General features: G+C 47.3%; 1 protein-coding gene across 3 annotated transcripts in view; it reads left to right on the forward strand.

Annotated features, from left to right (window-relative positions):
- Window positions 1-213: 213 nt before the first annotated feature.
- klhl2 (kelch-like family member 2) overlaps window positions 214-21216 on the forward strand; it is a 129482-nt gene continuing 108479 nt past the window's right edge. Inside the window, exons 1-2 of one of the 3 annotated variants that reach the window (XM_038792110.1) lie at window positions 214-531; window positions 21079-21204. In XM_038792110.1, the coding sequence (XP_038648038.1) occupies window positions 461-531; window positions 21079-21204 (197 nt within the window). In that variant the 5' untranslated portion in view covers window positions 214-460. Of the gene's footprint in view, window positions 532-8444; window positions 8604-21078; window positions 21205-21216 lie in introns of those variants that run through there. The other 2 variants (XM_038792111.1, XM_038792112.1) reach the window with 2 other exon arrangements.

Here is a 21216-nt window from a genome sequence, read left to right on the forward strand (position 1 = left end):
GTGCCTGGAGGCAGGCATTTGATGATACTACTGTACAGTACTTTCCTGAATAATTCCCATATTAGGGCTGCTTCTTTCAAGTCCTCCAGCCAAGAGGGAGCTCCTGGTATACTATTACCAGGTAAATATCAGTTTTCACATTAGGAGCGGAATAAAAGTTGAAATTGGGAGGCAACTAAGTGCTTGGGGGTGGGGGGGTTTGGAGGCGCGGAGCATTGTGGGGTGTTGGAAGAGGAGGAGATGGTTTGAAGGAAGCACTGCCTCTCTTGTCCTCCTTCCCTCCCCTAAACTGCTGGGAGGCTCAGAGACAGGCAGACAAGCAGGGAGTTGGTGCTGTAGTAGAGGCGGCGGCCGGCGTTGCCCCAGTGACCGCCCGGACAACCGCGGCGAGACAATGGAGCGTGTGTGGGGACTGGAAGGGCGCTAGAATGGGGCAGGATCCCACACGTTCCTGAGTGGAATGGTGCAGCGCGCCGAGCTCGCTCTGCGCAGTCGGCAACAGGCGGAGGAGACAATGGAGATACAGCAAATGTGAGTGTGTGGTTACAGTCACAGGCGGCGGCGGCGGCGGCGGCGGCGGGGGGGGGGGGGGGGGGAGACACACAGATAGACAGCCAGCACATTCCCACTCAGTGCGCAGGGCGGGGTGGGGAACTCCGGCCAAGTGGGGACACCCCGGCCTAGGGATGGGCTCTGCTCATCGTGGGAGTCTCCCCTGCTCGCTGGGAGGGACAGGGGGCTCTCCAGTCAGAGAGGAAACCCGCGAGTGGAGCGGGCTTACAAGAGACTTCTGAATACAAGGAGATCTGGAGTGGGGGGCGGGGAGCACAAGCTTGAGTTTCTGTGAAAGGCAATGCAATTGTTTTAACAATTTTTAGAAATGCTGTAATTTTAAAATATATAAAGAGCGTTGGGTCAGATTAAGAGGTCACCAGTCCATTGGTTGTTTTCCTTGGGGGGGGGGGGGGGGGGAAGAGGATGGAGGACTTTCCCATGGATGTACGGTAGCTGTTGCTATAGTGAATATTCTGTTGCTTATATACAGTAGTTGCCTTGCTCTTGTTGAGAGGAGATGTGTTAGGATGAGGGTTGAAATCTCAATCGAATGTAGGAGATCGTGTTGAGCGAGGTTTTGTTTCGGGGGAGGCCAGCTGCAGTGCGTTTCATGAATGCAATAAAACATAAATCGTTTCAGAAATGCTTGGCATACCTCTTTGGAGAAGATCAGTGTGTCATTTTTATATACTAACTTTATTTGATAAATTGCATTATTATGCAATTTGATTTGTGGCGTTAACACGAGAATATTTAGCTTCGAGTATGTTGAACTTTAACGTAACTGCTCTGAACATCCACTCTAAATTTCAGTAAAGCACAATGGTGGGCTTGTTATTTGTTTGTCCTGTTGATTTTTAATGGTGGGGAGAGGTGCACCTCTATAATGACTTGTGCTCTTCTGAGCTTAGTTAAGTCCAGTGGGGATCCTTAAGAGTAATTCAATACTTGGTCAAGTACTGGTGGAAGCACCATGGGTGAATGCCGTACTGTATGTGGTGTTGCATACATGGTATACAGTTCATGAATGACTGGTTTAACTTCTGGATTGAGTCAACTGACCTTTGCCTTTGTGATTGGGTGTGATGCTATCGGCAATTTTGCAACCTTCGATTAGATCGAGGCAGAACTGCATAAATTCCTGTTAATTTCTGCCATTGATCCTGGATACAGGTGTACATGTGGAGATGTTGGATGACGACATATCGTCCCACACATCCACCACCTCCTTTGTTCCAATTGTCTGCCAATACTTGTAGATTAGGCCCACATAATTCCTTTGAAAAGGCGTTCTCTCAGGATATAAGGAGTAAATTGGAGGTGGGCAGTAAATATAATTCTGAATATAAATTTTGTAAAGGTCACTGCATGCAATAAGCTAATAGAGATATGTTGTGTTGAGATTTTAGACAATTCTGCAAAGCATGTTGGGGGTGGGTGGGGGGGTCTTGGGTTCTATTACAGTTTTTACAGTGGCATAAAGCAGACATTGAATTTTATCAGTTGTAATTTACACTTACAAAGTCAATTTCATATTTCTCCACGTTTATTTTTTCCCCCCAAAAAGAGTTGACTATCAAAATGAATATCTGTCCACCCCAATTTAACTCTTAAAATGCTGGAAATTCTCAGCATGTCTCTGGAAAGAGAAATCTAGTGAACATCAGGTCGGTGATTTTTTTTTTTTGTTAGAGCTGGGAGTTCTTCGAGATGTCGGCAGGGAAAGTGGGGAGGGGAGCAAAGAACAAATAGAAAGATATGTGATAGGTAGGAGAATTGTATGACCGAGGGGATGATGGCAATGGGCCAAGTCAAGAAACCAAGGCTCTGTTTAGAGGAGCGATAAGTGGGAATAGCAGACTCCTTATTCCCAATTGTTGCTGTCGAAAAATATTGGGCAGCGGTTATGATCTGAAAGCCCAGAAAATTCAAGAGCTTAAACCAAAAGATGAGAGATGCTGTTCCTATTAAAGCATAACATCACCACTTAACATCAAACTATTATTTTCAAGACTGTCACTGACGTCATCTTTGGAAATCTTCCCACCACAGCCTACTCTCATCGACCCCATTTCCAAACAGCCCACTTTTACTTCCTTCCCAGGATCCATATACAAGACCCATTATTCCAGCCTGTTTTAGTTCTGCAGAACTGATTTCTTCCTATCTTGACTCTTTCTCCCGCCGACCTTGTTAGTCTCTTCCCACTTTCATCCATGACTCCTCTGATGTCCCACGCCACTTTAGCTGTTTCCAGTTGCCTGTCTTTAACCGTCTCCTGTTCAAGGTGGATGCCCAGACTCTCTATCAAGACAGTCGGAGAGCTCTCTGGTTCTTTCTTGAACAGAGACCTTACCGGTCCTCGCCCACCACCACTCTCCTCCACCTGACTGAACTTTTCTCACACTGAGGGGAGTTAAGAAGTTATTTAATTTCTCCCAAGTGGAAGGTATTGCCATTGGAACCTGTATGAATCCTAGATTTGCCTGCCTTTTTTTTTTGGTGGGATTTATGGAACATTCTTTGTTCCATTCTCACTCGGGACCCATGCTCTTTCCTGGTACACTGATACTGTTGACACCATTTCCTGCCCTTGCCAGATATGGAAAATTTCATCAACTTTGTCTCCATCTTCTTTCACCTTCAATTCTTCATCTCTGATTCTTCCCCTTTCTTCCTAGACTTTCCTGCCAATCCCCAGAAATGGAGGCAATCAGTGAATATTCACTGTAAGCTCACGGATTCCCACAGCTGGCTTGTCTGCACTTCCTCACACATTACTTCCTGCATGAACTCTTATTGTATTCTCCCAGAGTCCCCATCTTCATTGTATTGGTTCTGCCGATGCAACCTTTGATACCAGTGATGCTGGCATGTCCTACTTTTTGCTCTTCTGCTCTCTGCCTGTTTCCTCCTCCAATACCCTAAATAGTATTCGCTGGCCCTCTCCTTGCACCCCACTAACCTCTGCAGTCAATAGATCATCCTCTGTCATTTGCAATCTCGTGTCACCAGCTGATCATTATTTTACAGGATTCTCCCGTATCGTTATTTTACAAGATTCTCTCATATCTGAGTCCACTGTTCCAGGTTGCATGGTGTTGGGATGCTGTTTGTCCTGCAATCTGGACCTTTAAATATCACGCATGTGCAGTATCCACTCTCCTCCTGTTTGTGCACTCTTTTTTAAAATAAATTTAGATTACCCAATTATTTTTTCCAATTAAGGGGCAATTTAGCGTGGCCAATCCACCTACTCTGCACATTTTTGGGTTGTGGGGGTGAAACCCACGCAGACACGGGGAGAATATGCAAACTCCACACGGACAGTGACCCAGAGCCGGGATCGAACCTGGGACCTCAGCGCCGTGAGGCGGTTGTGCTAACCACTAGGCCACCGTGCTGCCCACTTGTTTGTGCACTCTTAATGGCTCTGGCAGACACCCTCGCGCTGCTTAGCTTTGGCAGCACCCACCCGAGACCCCTGTGGTAGGAGGTCCCTTAAATTACTCCATGAGTGTTGGTCACCTTGATGCCACTACCGGACGCATCTCTCCGGCCTATACTTTCAGCATTCCGTAGGGGCTGTTCTTTCTGTGACACCCTGTCCCCTTCCCAAGCTACTTTCTCATACAAGTGTCAGTGATGCAGCAGCTACAATTATACTTCCTCCTCCTGTCATGTGAGAGTCCTTTTAAGAAAAGTGTGTTTTATCAAATGACTGCAGTGATGTCATTGTGTGGGTGGAGCTGGAATGTGATTCTGCTTTTTACTTTCGTTTTGAGCTGGAAGTTCTTTGGCTCTATGTTTTAGTTTTGCTTTCAGTTGGAGAGCTGCATTCAAACCAAGCAGATGTATTTTAGCATCTCTCTTCATGCTAAAGAATGTTTCCAGATCACTTGATGATTTAAAAGTAATACCTGTTTGTGTAGAGAATTCAAATCTACTGACTTTGTTAAACAGTGTTTTGGCTTATGGATGTTGTTAGGAAAGTTACTAAGGGTTATCTATAGAGTACTCTATCTTGTTGGGGGGTTATCAGTGTTGGTAGTTGGTAAGATGTTTACTGTGGGTTTATAAAGTGTTAACTGGATTCATAGAATAAACATTGTTTTTGTTTTAAAAATACTTTAGATCTCTGTTGCATCACACCTGTAAAGTGGGCCCTTGTGCTCCCCATAACCAAAATCTATTAAAAGTTGTGAGCCAGGTGAACTCCATGATATACTTTGGTGTTCTCTAAACCCTGGCCCATAATACTCCTCATCCAAAATTCCATGGTCCTTCCAGTTGAAACAGCAATTTACCTGTACTGTAGATTGTATTCGCTGCTCGCGATGTGGTCTGTGATACGTGGTGGCGACCAAATCTGGATTGGGTGATTATTTTGCAGACCACCCCCGTCAGTCCACAAGTAGAACCAAACTTTCTGGGAGTCAGTTAAGATTCTCCACTCCCGCTCTGACCTTATTGCCCTTGGCCCCCCCACACTGTTCTAATGTAGGCTTAAGGGAAAACACTCGCCTTTTGACTAGATACAATATAATCTTTCTGAGTTGACGTTGAGTTGAAAATTTTGGATCATAACCCTTTTGTCATTTATTCCCTCCTGCCTTCTAGCCTGTTTGTTCTTTTCTCTCCACCCACTCCCCTATGCTTTCCCCTGCCTTGTTTAAAAACTGTTGCATCCCTAAACACTCCCAATCCTGAAGAAAGGTTAACTGTTTCTCTCTCCACAGATGATGCCTGATCTGCTGAGTATTTCCAGCATTTTCTATTCTTGCTGTATTTCAGATTTACATAATTTGCAGTATTTTGCTTTTGTTTTGGAAGGTTCAGTATGTTCCTTTCTCACAGCTTATTACCACCTGCTTTGTTAATAAAGCTGCCAGTGAACTGTATGGAAACCAAAATGTTGTTCAATCTTTCTGTGGTGCATTGAACAGTTAATTCCCTTATTTCAGAGCACAATTACAGTAGGCATTTAAAAAGGTTCTTCATCTGTGTAGTGAGAGAACTGTTTCAACGTTGTCACAACAGCCATTTTAAAAATGGTCCAGTGATGTATTTAGTGAGGGAAGGCATATACATCCTCCCATACAACTCTTATGAACGTCCCACAGTTGGTGCTCAAGCTGCCCACACCAAGAGTAGACAGTACAAAACACATGCAAATTGCAGATGAGCAAGGAATGACTGTTAATCCAAACCTATTCGACTTGCAACAGTGAAAAAAGAACCCTCTGAGAATAAATCAATGATTAATTAGTTTTGGTTGTGCTTGATGGAGGAATGTTGGCCAGTACACTAAATGATGTGAATGTGCTTCGAATGACTGGTCAGGTTTTTGAGGTCAATGTTGAAGGAATGGTGCACATGTTTTGCTATTCTGACAGTTGCCCTTTTGTGGGCTTTTGAACACAGACTTTCTGTCATTGGATGTCTGATCCTGTGCAATATTCTTTGCAGGGCATCTGTGCCATGTGCGAACAGGGCAAGAAACAATAGGGTTCTTTAAACCATCAAAAAATAGTTTATCTTTATCTGCCTTGCCTGTTCCTCTTTAATTTCTTGACAACAACTTCAATCAATTTACCCCTTAAACCTTCCAAATCCCAGGGAATACAACCCCGGATGTGTTAAATCTTAATAATTCATGAATGCCCCGCCACCTTCCAAAGATGTGATGCCCAGAACTCCTCACATCATTCCAGGTGTCTAACCAGAGCTTTGTGTTGCTGAATCATGAATTCCAGTCCCTTGTATTCTCATCCTACTTGCCACATGAAGCAAGTCTCGGGTTAACATTTAAAGGATAACGGACGATTGTGTGTGGGACTCGCCCTAAAATGTGTGCCGTTATGGGGTGGGTTTGAGGCTACAACCATCTCAATCCTGTGCCCAACTTGTCAAGCTGATGAACTTAAATCAAAACGTTTAAAGTCAATCAAAGATTGAGAGGGCAATACTGGGAGAACTGAAAGAGGATAATTCTCAAAGTAAAACACTGATATAATTTCCATTTTAACATTTATTTTACAAGTATATATATATATTCAAAAAGGAGACATGCGCATATATATTTATATATTACGTGCATCACTTTTCCCAGTGTGTGTTCTTGGGAGTGAAAAATATCGATACCTGGATAAGATAAACCATGACATCAGTGGAACAATCCATTTAGAATAGAGGGAAAAACATGAATTAATCATTTAAAAAAAAAAAAAATCTTTTTATTCTCCTCATTTTCAACATTTTCATCAAATAAGCAAAAAAATAAAAGTTAAACAAATACAATAACAATCCCCTCAAACAACCCCCCCCCCCCGGGCACCGGCCTCAATATACAGACCAAAATATCCGCCTGTGTGTTACAGGTAAAGAATTAACGGTCAATCAGTAAACAGCGCAATCAAAACAACAATAACCCCCCCCCCCTCAATGTTCAATGGAAACCAATTATTGAAAGTGCATAATAAACAATTCCCATGAATTGTAGAACCCTTCCTTCATCCTCCTCAGCACAAATTTCACATTCTTGAGAGTCAGAAATTCAAGTAAGTTCCCTGCCAAGCCGAGGTACAGGGTGGATAAGTTGACTTCCATCTCAACAGGACCCACCTACAGGCAATCAGGGAAGCGAAGGCTAAAACATCTGCATCCGCCTGCAGGTCGGCTAGTCCGACACACCAAAATATCTTCTAGGGCCCAGGTTCCAAATTCACGGCTAGTACCCCTGAGATGATACTGAAACCTTTCTCCAATACCACTCCAGCTTCGGACAGGACCAAAACATATGTACGTGGTTTGCGGGGCCCCTCCCACAACGTTCACATACACCCTCCACTCCCTCATAGAATCGGTCACCCTCGCCCTCGTGAGGTGCGCCCTATACACAATCTGCAGCTGTATCAGTCCCAATCTCGCGCATGAGGTTGAGGTGTTAACCCTTGGGAGCACCTCACACCAGAGACCTTCTTCTTCACCGCCCCAACTCTTCTTCCCACTCGGCTTTAATCCCCTCCATGGGCACCCTGGCCTCTCCTGAAAATCCTCCCGTAGATCACGACACCACCCCCTTTTCCATTCCCTCTGCTGTCGTCAATACCTCTTCCAACAATGAGGGGGTCAGCGCTATTAGGTAACTCCTTTCCAGCAAAGTTTAGGAGCTGCAGGTACCTAAACCCATCCCCCTGCCCCAGTCTATATTTCACCCCCAACTCTTCCAAACTTGCAAAACGTCCCCCCAGGAACAGGTCTTTTAATACCCTGGGAGGACGTGCAGACTCCGCAAGACAGTGACCCCAGCGGGAATCGAACTTGGCATTGTGAAGCCATAGTGCTAACCACTATGCTACCCGTGTCTTTTCTGCTGTTAGCAGTGCAGCTTTTGAAAGAGCGAGCGGTATGAATTGTTTCCTCGTAACGTTGAATAGAATTGAATACTAAGTGTGCAAAGTGTCCAGCTGATTGAATTGGCCCAGTGGAGACTCTGGGTGTAGCTTTGCACAATGTTGGAGTCACGTGTCACCCAATCAATGCATAGTCAAAATGGTGCAAAATCATGCAAGCAGAGATGGAATCAAAAACCTTTGTGTCCGGTCACATGGAAGTTAGGACGTGCTGTTCCTGGAACTTTGAGCTGCGCTGTTGTGTAGAATGCCAAGGTCAGAGAGGGAGTAGAGAATTACAATAACAAGCGACTGGAATCTCCTGGTCGAGCTTGAGGACTGAGTGGTGGAGTTCAGCAAAATGAGCGCCCGATATGTTTGGTCCCCCCAGTGCAGAACAGACCCATGTTGTGAGCAGCAGGTATGATCTACTAAATCAAAAAAGTGCCGATAAGTCACTTTCACTTTGATAGGGCGATGGGGAGTCATTTTCACTTTGCTAGTGTGATGTGGACCCTGGTTGGTACAAAGGGAGGAGGTAAAATGGCAGATGTTGCATCTCAGCTACTTGATGTTGGGGGTGACTGAGTGATGCAGGTTGACGCCGAGGGGGGAATTATCACTTTGGAATACTGGGAGAGAATGGCAAGGAAGGTAAGTTTTTGGTGTTTGCTTTTCTGCCACCTCCAGTGTGATGAATCATGAATTTATTTCAGTTTATTTAAAGCTTGAGGATGACCTACGAGTTGAGTAAATTAAAAAAAAACACATTTTTTGTGACGGCGCAGCTTTGTGAAAATTTAATAAAAAAACTAAAGGAACATAAAGGGGCTTCAAACACTTCGGCATCTGCACAGGTTGGATTATTTTCAATGCAGTAGGTTTCTATAACCTCCATAATTGACTTATTTCTGACTTTGATGAAAGGTTTAACAGAGATTTAACAGTGCAATAGGTTATCAAAAAATACTTTTTTTCTATATTAAATGTTCAGATAACATATTTACGGGTGACAACAATAAATCATAAATATTTCCTGTGATGTGCCACCAGCAGTTTAACTCATTGTTTTTTGCCGTGGATCTCTACAGTTCTGGCAGCAGAACAATGAAGTGTTTTCAGATTAACCACCTATTCAGTTGTTATCTTTTAACAAGAAATCCATATATCCTTTAGCAAGACATACATATACTGCAGATGCTGGAAATCCAAAATAAAAACAGAAAATGTTGGCAGGACTGGCCACATGTATGGAGAGAGCAACTGAGTTAATGATTCATGTCGCTGACCTCCTAGATGGAACTAGCAAGTAGGAGGGGGAGAGGTTGCAAGGCAGGAGAGATTAAAAGATGTAAGGGATGATTTTCCAAGGAATAGAGGATGTTAATGGGACAACTAAAGAAATAAATGATTGAGCTAAAGATGGTGGGGAAATCACCTACAACTGCTTTCCGATAAAACTAGTTCTGACCTGAAATTGTTGAGCTCTAGTGTTGAGACGGCGAAGGTGGAGTCTATCCAACTAATTGTGGAGGGAAAATCCTCGATAAGGGGTTAAAAGTATCAGAAGAGGAGTTAGAAAAGTTGGCTTTGTCTTCATGCGATGGAGAAAGAGAATTGAATAGAGTTCTTTCAGAAAGCCGGGCATGAGGAGTGTAGTCAAAGCAGTGTTCGGAGTTGGTGGGAGCCAGATTGTCTGTGCCAGCGATCAGGCCTGGGGGTGTCTTGTCCTTGAGAGGTGGGATGAGGGGAGGGGAGGGTTTTTGAGGACCCCGTGAGGTACGCTGGTTGCAGTGGGGAGCCTGCCGGCTGCAGTGGGGATGGTGAGGAGGGTTGAAATATCGGGATGGCTATTAAAAATGGTGGCCCGATCCACGAACACTCTTCTTGCACTTGCCAGTGCAGAAAATGGTGTGTGTGTGTGGCCACGGCAGGGCATTCCTCGATGAGGCTGAAAGAAACGGCAAAGTGCCGTCGAATAGTGTAATTCTCGGGGCCACACCCTGCTAAACGTGCCCAAAACGTTTCTGTCCTGTTAAATCATGTCCCTTGTCTGTCGTATGGTACTAGATAAGCAGAAATTTCCTCGAACTAAATATTGAGAAGGTGGAAGCCATTATCTTTGTTTCCTACCACAAATTCCATTTGCTAGTCACTGACTGAATCCATCTCCATGGCAACTACCTGAAGCAAAACCAGGTTGTTTGCAGCCTCTTGTGTCTGTTTTTTATACGTTCATTGCTGGCAAAGCCAGCATTTATGACTACACCTCACTAATTGTCCTGGAGAAGGTGGTGGTGAGCTGCCTTCTTGAACCACTTAAGGTCCATCTTGTGTGAACACACTCACCTTGCTGTTTGGGAGGGAGTTCCAGAACTTTGACCCAGTGATGATGTAGGAACAGTGATCAGACTTGACTAATTCAACATATCCTGGCTGACCTCCTACCCTCTAAGATTGAGGTCATCCAAAACTATGATGCTCAATGTTCTTACTAGCATTAAGTGCAATTCACCCATTGTCAATATGCTTGCTGGCCCCTTAAATGTCCTCTATCTTACTTGCACCACTACTGACCTTAAGCTGCCAAGACACTAAGGATTCCCTCCCTAATCCTTTCCGCTTCTTCTACCTCTAGGACGCTCCTTAAAAGTGACTGCTTTGGCCAAGCTTTTGGCGAGCTGCCTAAATCTCCTTGTGTATCTCCTTGTCAGGTTTTGTTTAATAATGCTCCTGTGAATTGTCTTGGCTCTGTAATGGCAAGTTGTTTTTATTGGGGGCATAGTGAATGGAATCAAATAGGTTTTTAAAAAAAATAATATAAAAATGTTTTAATTGAAAGATTTACCACAACAAATCTATGACGCACATAATTCCTATTATTCCAAAGTAATAGGAATAAATATTGCACATCTTTGAATTCAACCTGGGTACAATGGCGATTAAACTATGTATCTTGCCAGAGTGGTTAATGTTTACAGATTGTGACAGGTGGATTAACAGAAAAATCAAAATAAAATGACCCCCCCCCTCCCAATGTCACCTGAGGTGGGGGGAGAGGCCAACCGAAGGTGGTGAGGCTACATCTGAGGACTCTGCCCTTCTCTTGGGGTGTGTTGCTGTAGTGCTGCTTGTGGGCCCGCACCTTCATTGTACCGTGCACCTGTCACTTTACCTGTGTTATGGGTGCTTCCTCTGACCTCCCGATCCCAAGATGGTAAACTTTATTTTTTCCAGTTTCAGGAATTCCGCTAGATCAGACAGCCAGCCTGCAGCCATGGGTGGCGCTGCTGACCTCCATCCGAGCAGCAATCTCCGGCGGGCTATCAGAGAGGCGAAGGCCAGGGCTTTGGCCTCTCTCCCCATGAAGGTCTCTGGATGCTCAGAGACCGTGAAGACCTCCACTAAAGGGCATGGCTCCACCCTCACTCCAAGATCTTGGACATGGCCTTGAAGAAGGCGGTCCAGAACCTGGTCAGCTTGGGGCAGGCCCAGAACACGTGGACCGCCCTGACACTGCTTGCATTTGTCCTCCAACTCCAGGAAGAACCCACTAATGCATGTCTTGGTCAGGTGCATCCTCTGCACCACCTTTAGCTGTGCTGGCTTAGCCCTGCGCATGAGGAGATGGGGTTTACCCTATGCAGTGCTTCGCTCCAGATCTCTTCCCCCCCCCCCCCCCCCCAAATCTCCATGCCTAGTTCTTCCTCCCACCTTTCTTGTGTCTCTTCCAGTGGGGTCCTTGCATTTTCTCAAAGTCGTCCGTATAGGTCAGCACATTTACCATCCCCTAATTGGTCCTGCGCTACCAGTCTCTCCAGTGAGGTGTGTCTGGGTAGCTGGGGGAATGCTGCAGCCTCATTGCGGAGGAAGTCTCCTAGCTGCAAATACTGGAGCTTGGTCCCTTTCGGGAGCTGGAGCTTCTCCGTTAGTTCCCCCAGGGTTGCTATTCTACCGTCTACGTACAGGTCCCTTACTGTCAATACTCCTTCGTCTTTTCTCCACGTTTTGTAGGTGGCATCTGTTTTCAGCGGGATAAATCTATGGTTTCTGTAGATGCTGTCTCCTCCCCGGGTGGGGTCATGATCACGTTCAGCAGGCATCTGATGCTCGCTATCTGCCCTTGACAAACCCGGCCTGATCTTCTGCGATTACTTCTGGCAAGTAACTCTCCAGTCGCATCGCCAGAGCTGTCGCCAGTATTTTGGCATCAGTGTTCAGGAGTGAGATGGGTCTTTGTTCTTCTTGGGGATCAATGAGATTGAGGCCTGTGCCAGTGAGGGTGGCAGCACCCCAGTCGATAGAGAGTCGTTGGAACATCTCCACAGGTGCGGGACTAATACTGCTACAAACTTCTTGTAAAAGTCCACCGGGAGTCCCTTGGATCCCGATGCCTTCCTGGACTGCATGGAATTGATGCATTCCATGATCTCCCCCAGTCCTCCCGGGGTACTTCCAGTCCCTGCTTTTCCTCCAAATGGCTGGTATGTCCAGCCTGCCCAGGAACGGGTTCATCTTTGAATCCCCCTCCGGGGGCACGGAGGTGTACAGCCCCCGGTAAAAGGTTGATCGTGTCTGGAGCCATGACCACCCTACTGTTCCCATCTCTTATCTGTGCTATCTCTCTTGTGGCAGCCTGTTTCCTCAGCTGGTGTGCCAGCAGGAGACTGGTCTGGTCCCCGTGCTCATAAAAGTTCCCCCGTGCCAGGCAGAACTGGTTCACTGCATCCCCAGTAGAGAATTGTAGCTTTTCCTCTCAGTAAGCAGCTCCACGGTTGAAGCCATAGAGTACTGTCGATCCACTTCCAATATAGAGTCGCCTGGCTGCTCTTTCCCTCTTGCCCCTGTGAGCCCTATACACTATTATTTACCCTCTGATCACTGCCGTCAGTGCCTCCCAGATTGTGGAGATCTCCCCGTTCTGGCTGCAGGTTACATTTCCGTTGATGGTTTGTGATATTTTTTCGCAGAACACCTTGTCGGCGAGGAGGGCTGTGTCCAGCCTTCACCTTTCCCTTATGTCAAAACACGCCTGATATGTCTGTCCCATTCAGCTTTTCCTTCCCGTCAGTAGCTACCTCTCTCTTAGATGTGCCTTCTGAAGAAAGACTATGTTGACCCTCGGGCTTTTTAGATGGACTAAGACTCTGGATCTTTTCACTGGTCAGTTAAACCCTCTCGCCTTCCAGGTGACTATACTGATGGGGTTTTTGTCCTTTTTTTAAAATCCCACTCCCCTTCCCCTTTTGTGGGGTCAGCCATATTTGCCTCGTGGACATGCCCCAGCATGCTCGAGTTTCCCTTTGTTCATGGACTATCCAAGGTGGCGACTGTCACCTTCCCCTTTCAAACCATCTCCGCATGCGACCTGTTGTAACCAGCGTTGTACCCTCTCCCTTCATCCCCTGCCTGCCCTGGAAATGGATCTTTTAGTTCCCAACGCGTCTGATTTCTAACCACCCCCCCAAAACAACCACTATGCGGATAGTGTGCCCTTCCCACTTACAGGACTGCATGCTCCTAACCCAGCTCAGAATTCCATTCCTCGTCCCAACTTGGGTTTTTGTCCAAGTGACCTGTAGGCCCGGTCCACCTCTGGGGGCTTGGTGAAGCCCTCTACCCCGACCAGTCTTCCAGGCATCTTCAAAATAAATTACGTCAGGTTCCTACCCGCTGTGCCCTCCGGTAGCCGGTGATCCAGAGGTTCAGCTGCCTGGACCTGTTTTCCTGGTCATCCATCTTCCCTTTTGATGCCTTCTGGGTTGTCACCAACCTTGCAACCTCTGCTTTGAGCGTGGTGATCCGCTCATCCTGGTTGGTGGCCGCTTTCTCCAGGTCCTTCCCTGTAGCCTCCTGAGCCTCCAGTCTCTGCTCTGGTCTGTCCAACATTCCTTTTATGGGAGCCAGAGCAACCTCTATTGCCAACTTCATTGTTGACGTGAGGTTCTCAATTATCGTTTCTGTTATTGGAACTCCATCAGCTTCTCTGTTAACGATTGGACCAGCGTTGGCGTTCCTGCTGGGTCGCCATGCTCTGGTCTGTGTAGCCACGTGGGTTCCCCTGTTCTGGGGTAGGGGGTCTTCCTCCTTTTGCTGTTGCTGGTCTTGCGGCCTGGCTACTGGTTTGCCGGCATCTCAGACAGCTGGATGTTGAGTGGAGGTTTTGTTGGGGAACTTTTTCGTACTTCTGATGGGTTAAAAAGATATCACGAGAAGTTATATCCACTTATGATCGCTCACCTCATCGCCACACCGGAAGTCGTCAAATAAGAAGTGGTCAGTGTGAGAACAAGTTTAGCCGGGTAGAGTTTGGTGTCAGGGACATGTTTAAGGCATTTAAAAGAAAGGAAGTTTGTATAATTCAGACAGCATTTTGTCAGACCTGGTCAGTGTATTTTTTAAATCTTCATTTTTCCCTCGAGTTACTGAACTAATCTTCATCGTATGAGAGATTCTCTTCAGTCTAAGATGAAGGGATTCCATTTATTGATGTGCACATGGGGATTCCAACAGGATTGAGGATAATTTTTGGCAGTGATTATTTTGGCTGGTTTACAAATGAGAAATTTCAGCCATGAAATACCATTTGCACTTCTGAGTTTGGCTTGTTCTGTGCAATATTGAGCTAAATTACAGATCTACAATTTCGGAAGCTGTCAGATTGGTTAGGTGTGGCAGTCTGTTGTGGCTATGAAATTGGTGCAGCTTAAAGATTCATGCATGAAATTTTTGTAACATGTCCACTTCCACTGTAGAAAACCAGGTGGTCCTGCTCCAAGTACCATGCCCTAGGAGGGAATAAAAGAAAATTACTGCAGATGCTGGAATCTGAAACCAAAGAGAAAATGCTGGAAAATCTCAGCAGGTCTGGCAGCATCTGTGGGGAGAGAAAAGAGCTAACGTTTCGAGTCCAGATGACCCTTTGTCAAAGCCTAAGAGGGTTTTGGTGACTGTGGACTTTCATTGGATAGATCCATTGTTATGCTTGCCAAAATACTGCAGTGGTTTCTCGTCACCTTCTACAGCATTGCTGACTAGAAAACTCTTTCGCTCTTTCTGCCTGCCATCAGGGGTATTGAAAGGATTTATAGGCTAACAATCTACCTTTTTGGTCATGTTATGAATGCACCTTCCATGGCCATTGAGATCAGGAGTGGGACTTGAGCTTGGAGCTTCTGGCTCAGAAGTAGGGACGCTTATACACCATACTTCAAGATAAGAAATTAAATCCAGGCAGCAGTGCAATTAAATTTTGTTTGTTGACACTTGAATTGTGTCTGGGGGAACGTTTTAATTCTAGCTTTGAAGTGAAGTACCGATCGGAATAACCAAAGGTAAGTTAGCCCATAGAATTGTATAATATTGGATGTTGTTTGGGAACAAGGGGTGCCTGAGAGATTGAAAGCAAGAGTGTTCATACAAGAAATGTATTACACTAAACGTATTGGCTTTGATTTACTAAAAAACATATTTTTGCTGTACAGCATAAGTACACAATAGACCTCGTGATAACACTGCTGTGTTGCATTGAGTAACAAAAGTAATGAAATTTGCCTCCACTGTCTCTTCCTGGACTCCCAGGTCCTCCGAAACCCCAAAGATTGCCACCTCCGGGCTTATTACCCCCCCCCCAGTTTTCAACACCCGGGACATGACATCTGTGAATCCCTGCCAATACCCCCCAAGTTTAGGGCACGACCAGGACATGTGTACATGGTTAGCTGGCCCTCCGGCGCATCTAGCACACTTGTCCTCCAGCCCGAAGAATTTACTCATCTGGGCCACGGTCATGTGGACCCGGTGCACGACCTTAAACTGGATCAGGCTGAGCCTGGCGCATGTTGCGGTCGCGTTTACTCTGCTCAGGGCTTCTGCCCAAATACCCCCCCCCCCCCCCCCCCCCCCCCCAAATCTCCTCCCACTTAAGCTTCAGGTCCTCTGACTGTGTATCCTCAGCTCTCATTAGCTCCTTGTAGACGTCTGAAATTACCCTGTCCCACCTGTCCCCTAGAAACTACCCTGTCCTGCCTCCCCTTCGGCGGGAGACGTGGGAAGGACGGCACCAGTCTGCGTACAAAATCCCTCGCCTGTAAGTATCTAAAGTCATTCCCTCGTGTCAGTCCAAACTTCTCCTCCAGCGCCCTCGTGCTCGGAAAGCTCCCTTCCAGGAACAGATCCCCCATCCTCACAATCCCCGCCCTCTCATGTTCCCCGGGGCAAATCAGTGGTTGCCGCAGATTGGGGTCCACACCGATGCTCTTACCTCCCCTACATGCCTCCTCCACTGGTTTCAGATCCGAAGAGCCGCCACCACTATCGGGCTGGTGGAGTACCGTGCCGGCGAAAGCGGCAGAGGCGTCGTGCTGCTAAGCTCGTGGCCCTGCATGAAGCAGCCTCCATCCACTCCCAAACCGACCCTGCATCCACCATCCATTTCCTTCTCATCGCTATGTTGGCTGCCCAGTAATAGTTGAAGTTTGGCAACGCCAGCCCCCCTTCTCCTCTGTTCCTTTGAAGCATCACTTTCTTCACCCGTGGGGACTTCCCTGCCCATACAAATCCCAGAATAATTTTATTCAGCCTCTTAAAGAAGGACCGTGGGACAAAGATGGGGAGACACTGAAAAACAAACAAGAACCGTGGGAGAATCGTCATGTTAACGGTCTGCACCCTCCCCGCCAATGACAGCGGGAGCGCATCCCGCCTCCAGACCTCCTCCCTCACTCGTTCCACCAGTCGGGACAGGTTGAGCTTATGCAACCTGCCCCAGTCCCGTGCCACCTGAATCCCCAAATATCGGAAACTCTTCCCCACTAGCCTGAACGGCAACCCCTTCAGGCTACTCTCCTGCCCCCTCGCCTGAATTACAAACAACTCGCTCTTAGCGATGTTCAGTTTGTATCCGGAGAATCGGCCAAATTCCCTCAGGGTTGCCATAATACCATCCATCCCCCACCACCCATCCCCCATTCTGGTCGCCAAAATCTTGGCCAGTAACTTGGCATCTACGTTAATCAAAGAGATCAGCCTGTATGACCCACAGGCCTTCGGGTCTTTATCCCTTTTCAGAATGAGCGAGATGGTGGCCTGCGATATTGTCGGGGGTAAACTCCCTCTGTCTCTTGCCTCATTAAAGACCCTGACCAGCACCAGCCCCACTATCCCGGCAAATCTTTTGTGAAACTCCACTGGATACCCGTCCGGCCCCGGGGCTTTACCCGACTGCAAGACCTTCAGGCCCCCCAACACCTCTTCGACCCTGACCAGGGCCCCCAGTCCATCCACCAACCCCCTCCCCACTCTTGGGAAGGTCAGTCGGTCCTCCCCACTCTTGGGAAGGTCAGTCGGTCCAAGAATCGCCTCATGCCCCCCCCGGGTGGTTCGGAAGTGTATAGCTTCTTATAAAAGTCCCTAAAGACCTTGTTCAGCCCTGCTGGATCACCCACTAAATTACCTTCCCCACCCACTACCTTCCCCATTTCCCTAGCCACTTCCCTCTTCCTCAGTTGCTGCGCAAGGATTCTACTGGCCTTCTCCCCATGCTCATAAATCGCGCCTTTTACCTTTCTAAGCTGCTCTACAGCCTTGCCTGTAGTCAGCACCCCAAACTCGGCCTGCAGCCTCTCTTTTCCTGAGTAACTCTGGCCTCGGGGATTCCGCGTAACTCCTGTCCGTCCGTAGAATTTCCTTAATCAGTTGGTCTGTCTCTACTCTATCTGTCCTGTTCCTGTACGCCCGGATTGAAATCAGCTCCCCTCTCACCACTGCCTTCAGCGCCTCCCAGAGCACCACTGCCGAGACTTCTGCAGTATCATTCACCTGCAGGTAATTCTGCATGCATTTCCTCAGCCTCTCGCACACCGCCTCGTCTGCAAGTAGTCCATGGTGGGTGCTGAAAGCTGTCCTTACAAAACTGCAGGTCTACCCAGTCCGGAGCATGGTCCGATATGGTAATTGCTGAATATTCTGCCCCCACCATTAGGGCCAGCCCATGATCAACTTCTGCGAGCCAAATTCGGGGATCTTCCCTAGCATCCTCCTAATAAAATCCACATTGCCCCAATTAGGAGCATACACACTGACCAGGACTACTCCCACCCCTTCGAGCTTACCCCTCACCATAACGAACCTGCCACCCCCATCCCCGACTGTGCCCGCCTTCAGAACCCGCAGATGCGCAAACACACGCGCCCTCTTCACTGGCCCGTTTAACCCTCTTAACGTTCCAGGTGATCAGCCTGGTTGGGGGGCACTTTGACCCCCCCCCCCCCTTTGCCGATCAGCCATCCCCTTTCCTTGGCCAGCCCCCCAGCCATGTGTCGCGCTTCCTCTGGCACGCCTCATGGCCGGCTCCACCCATGACCTCACTGTTACCATGCCCAGTTCCCCTCCCCGTCAGCAGAACAACCCCCCACCCCCTGAAGCATCCATTTTAACCCAACCCTTTTAACTGTTTTTCTTTATTAATTCCCCCCAGCCAAACTCCAACTAAGCAAAGAGCCCAAACAGGAAACATTCAGGTAAATAACGCAAAGAGCTCGCAAAAAACCCACAAGAAAACAAAATACATCCCAAAACGGGAGAGACACCACATATACTTAAAAGCTCTAACATGAGTCCAAATGGCCTCAGCTCAGGGCCAGTCCTTGCTTCGTAACGAAGTCCATCGCCTCTTCGGGTTCCTTGAAATAGTGGTGCTGACCCTTATACGTAACCCACAGTCACACTGGAAAAAGCAGCCCGAATTTCACTTTGTTTTTATACAGTATCTCCTTCACCTGCCTGAAGCCTCCCCTCCTCCTGGCCACCTCCGCACTCAATCTTGGTACACACGCAGGGTGGTATTGTCCCAAATACAGCTTTGTGTGCTCTTTGCCCATTGCAGCATCCATTCCTTGTTCAGGTACCTGTGAAAGCATACCACCATCGCTCGTGGGGGACCCCCTTGTCGTGGCTTCCTCACCTGCACTCTGTGTGCCCCGTCCACCACCGACAGGTGTGGGAACACCTCGTTCCCCAGCAACTTCTGAAACATACCCTCTATATATGGGGCAGCATCTAGCCCTTCTGCCCCCTCCGGGAGGCCCACGATTCTCGCGTTCTACCGGCGAGATCTGTTGTCAAGGTCCTCCAGCCTTTCCAAAAGCTCTTTTTGCTGGTCCCTCAGCCTCTGAATTTCCACATCCGCCACCGTTTGAAAATCAGCCTGCTCCTCCACTGACTTCTCCAACTGCTGGAGCTTCTCAGCCTGATCATCCAGCCTTTTTCCCATCCGATCAATCGACTTCTGAAGCAGCTCCAAGTTGTCACACTTCAAAGCCAAAAAGCCCTCCTGCATAGCCTGCAGCAGCTGCTCCATTGTGGGCTGGGCTGTCGGCTCCTTGCTGTGAACACCAACCATGCTGGTCTCTCTCATGGCTTCTTAGGTCCATACAATTCTGTATGGGTCCAGTGCCTGAGTACTATTGCTTTCCAGTTCCGTGCTCAAAAGCGCAAAAAAGTCAAGGGCAAAGGGACAAAAGTCCGACCGAAACGGGAGCCACCAAATGTGCGACCTACTCCCTCATGGCCACCACCGGAAGTTCCACACATCTTCTACCCCCTCAAAGAGCCGGCTTATCCTCTCCCTTGTGAGGTGTGCTCTATATATCACCTTAAGCTGTGTGAGCCCCAACCCCTCTCACGAGGTGGAGGCGTTCATCCTCCGGAGCACCTCACACTCAAAACTCCTCCTCCATATCCTCTCCCAACTTTGGTTGCGTTAGTTAATGGGGAGATAGAATTCCTTTAGTTTGGTGTCTTAGTTGTCTGTCAAATAGTGTTTGACTCTGTTGATTTAAGTTTGTTACAGTAAAAGTCTTAAAACCAGAAATCCTTTTGTGATTCTTTGTCAGTCATTGGGAAATCCATCTCACTTTTTACGTTATCAGTCTCTAGGGGGATCCTAACCAGCTAAACCTAGAAAATTGTATAGGATTACTGGTCTTGTATTTAAGGGTTTCCTCACTCGGTTGCACCTTGTTAGCTGCTGCAGCACAAAGTTTTCCATTACAGTCTTTGCACTTTTACTGCATACATACCGTATATACAGTGTTTTGATTAAATAGTTTCTTGAGATATTAGTTAATGTCAGTAATCAATCATGCTGCTGCCACAGTTCTGGTGATTATTTTTAAGAGCCTTGTCATTGTAATGCCAGGCATTTTAATTAGGACCATAGAACCATAAAATTCCTACAGTGCAGAAGGAGGCCATTCAGCCCCTCAAATCTGCACCGACCCTCCAAAAGAGCACCCTACCTAGGCCCACAAGCGCACCCTACCCCTGTAATCCAACCTAGCCTTTGGATACTAAGTGACAATTTAACATTGCCAGTCCACATAACCTGCCCATCTTTTGACTGTGGGAGGAATCCCACGCAGGCACGGGGAGAAAGTGCAAACTCCACACACAGTGACCCAAGGCTGGAATTGAACCCGGGTCCCTGGCGCTGTGATGCAGCTGTGCTAGCCACTGTGCCACCCCTGATTGTGGCGGCTTACTTTGGTTTCATGTTTTCCCATAATCTTTCAACGTATTTCAATCATTCCTTACAAATTGGAACTGTGTAATTCCATATGAATGCCTTGCTGATGCATAGTTGTAGGATGAAAATGTGTATAATTATTTAATTGTTTGCGGACTTAGTCGGACTAAAGCTAAGTAAATAGCCATATTTGTGGGGCAGCACGGTAGCATGGTGGTTAGCATAAATGCTTCACAGCTCCAAGGTCCCAGGTTCGGTTCCCGGCTGGGTCACTGTCTGTGCGGAGTCTGCACGTCCTCCCCGTGTGTGCGTGGGTTTCCTCCGGGTGCTCCGGTTTCCTCCCACAGTCCAAAGATGTGCGGGTTAGGTAGATTGGCCATGATAAATTGCCCGTAGTGTCCGAAAAAGTAAGGTTAAGGGGGGGGGGGGGGTTGTTGGGTTACGGGTATAGGGTAGATACGTGGGTTTGAGTAGGGTGATCATTGCTCGGCACAACATTGAGGGCCGAAGGGCCTGTTCTGTGCTGTACTGTTCTATTCTATCTATATTTCATCTATTGCAGACCTTTCCTGCTGGATATTTAATCCTCATTCTTGCTTACAGGTGCACAAAATTATGCCAACATAAACGCCATGATCTAAAGGATGATGTTTCTGAGAAGCAGGGCCCAGTGACTGTAAATCCTCGTCATATGAAAAAAGCTTTTAAAGTTATGAATGAACTGAGAAGGTACGTCTCTGT

This window comes from Scyliorhinus canicula, chromosome 3, assembly GCF_902713615.1.
Source record: "Scyliorhinus canicula chromosome 3, sScyCan1.1, whole genome shotgun sequence".
In the NCBI taxonomy this organism is placed as follows: Eukaryota; Metazoa; Chordata; class Chondrichthyes; order Carcharhiniformes; family Scyliorhinidae; genus Scyliorhinus; species Scyliorhinus canicula.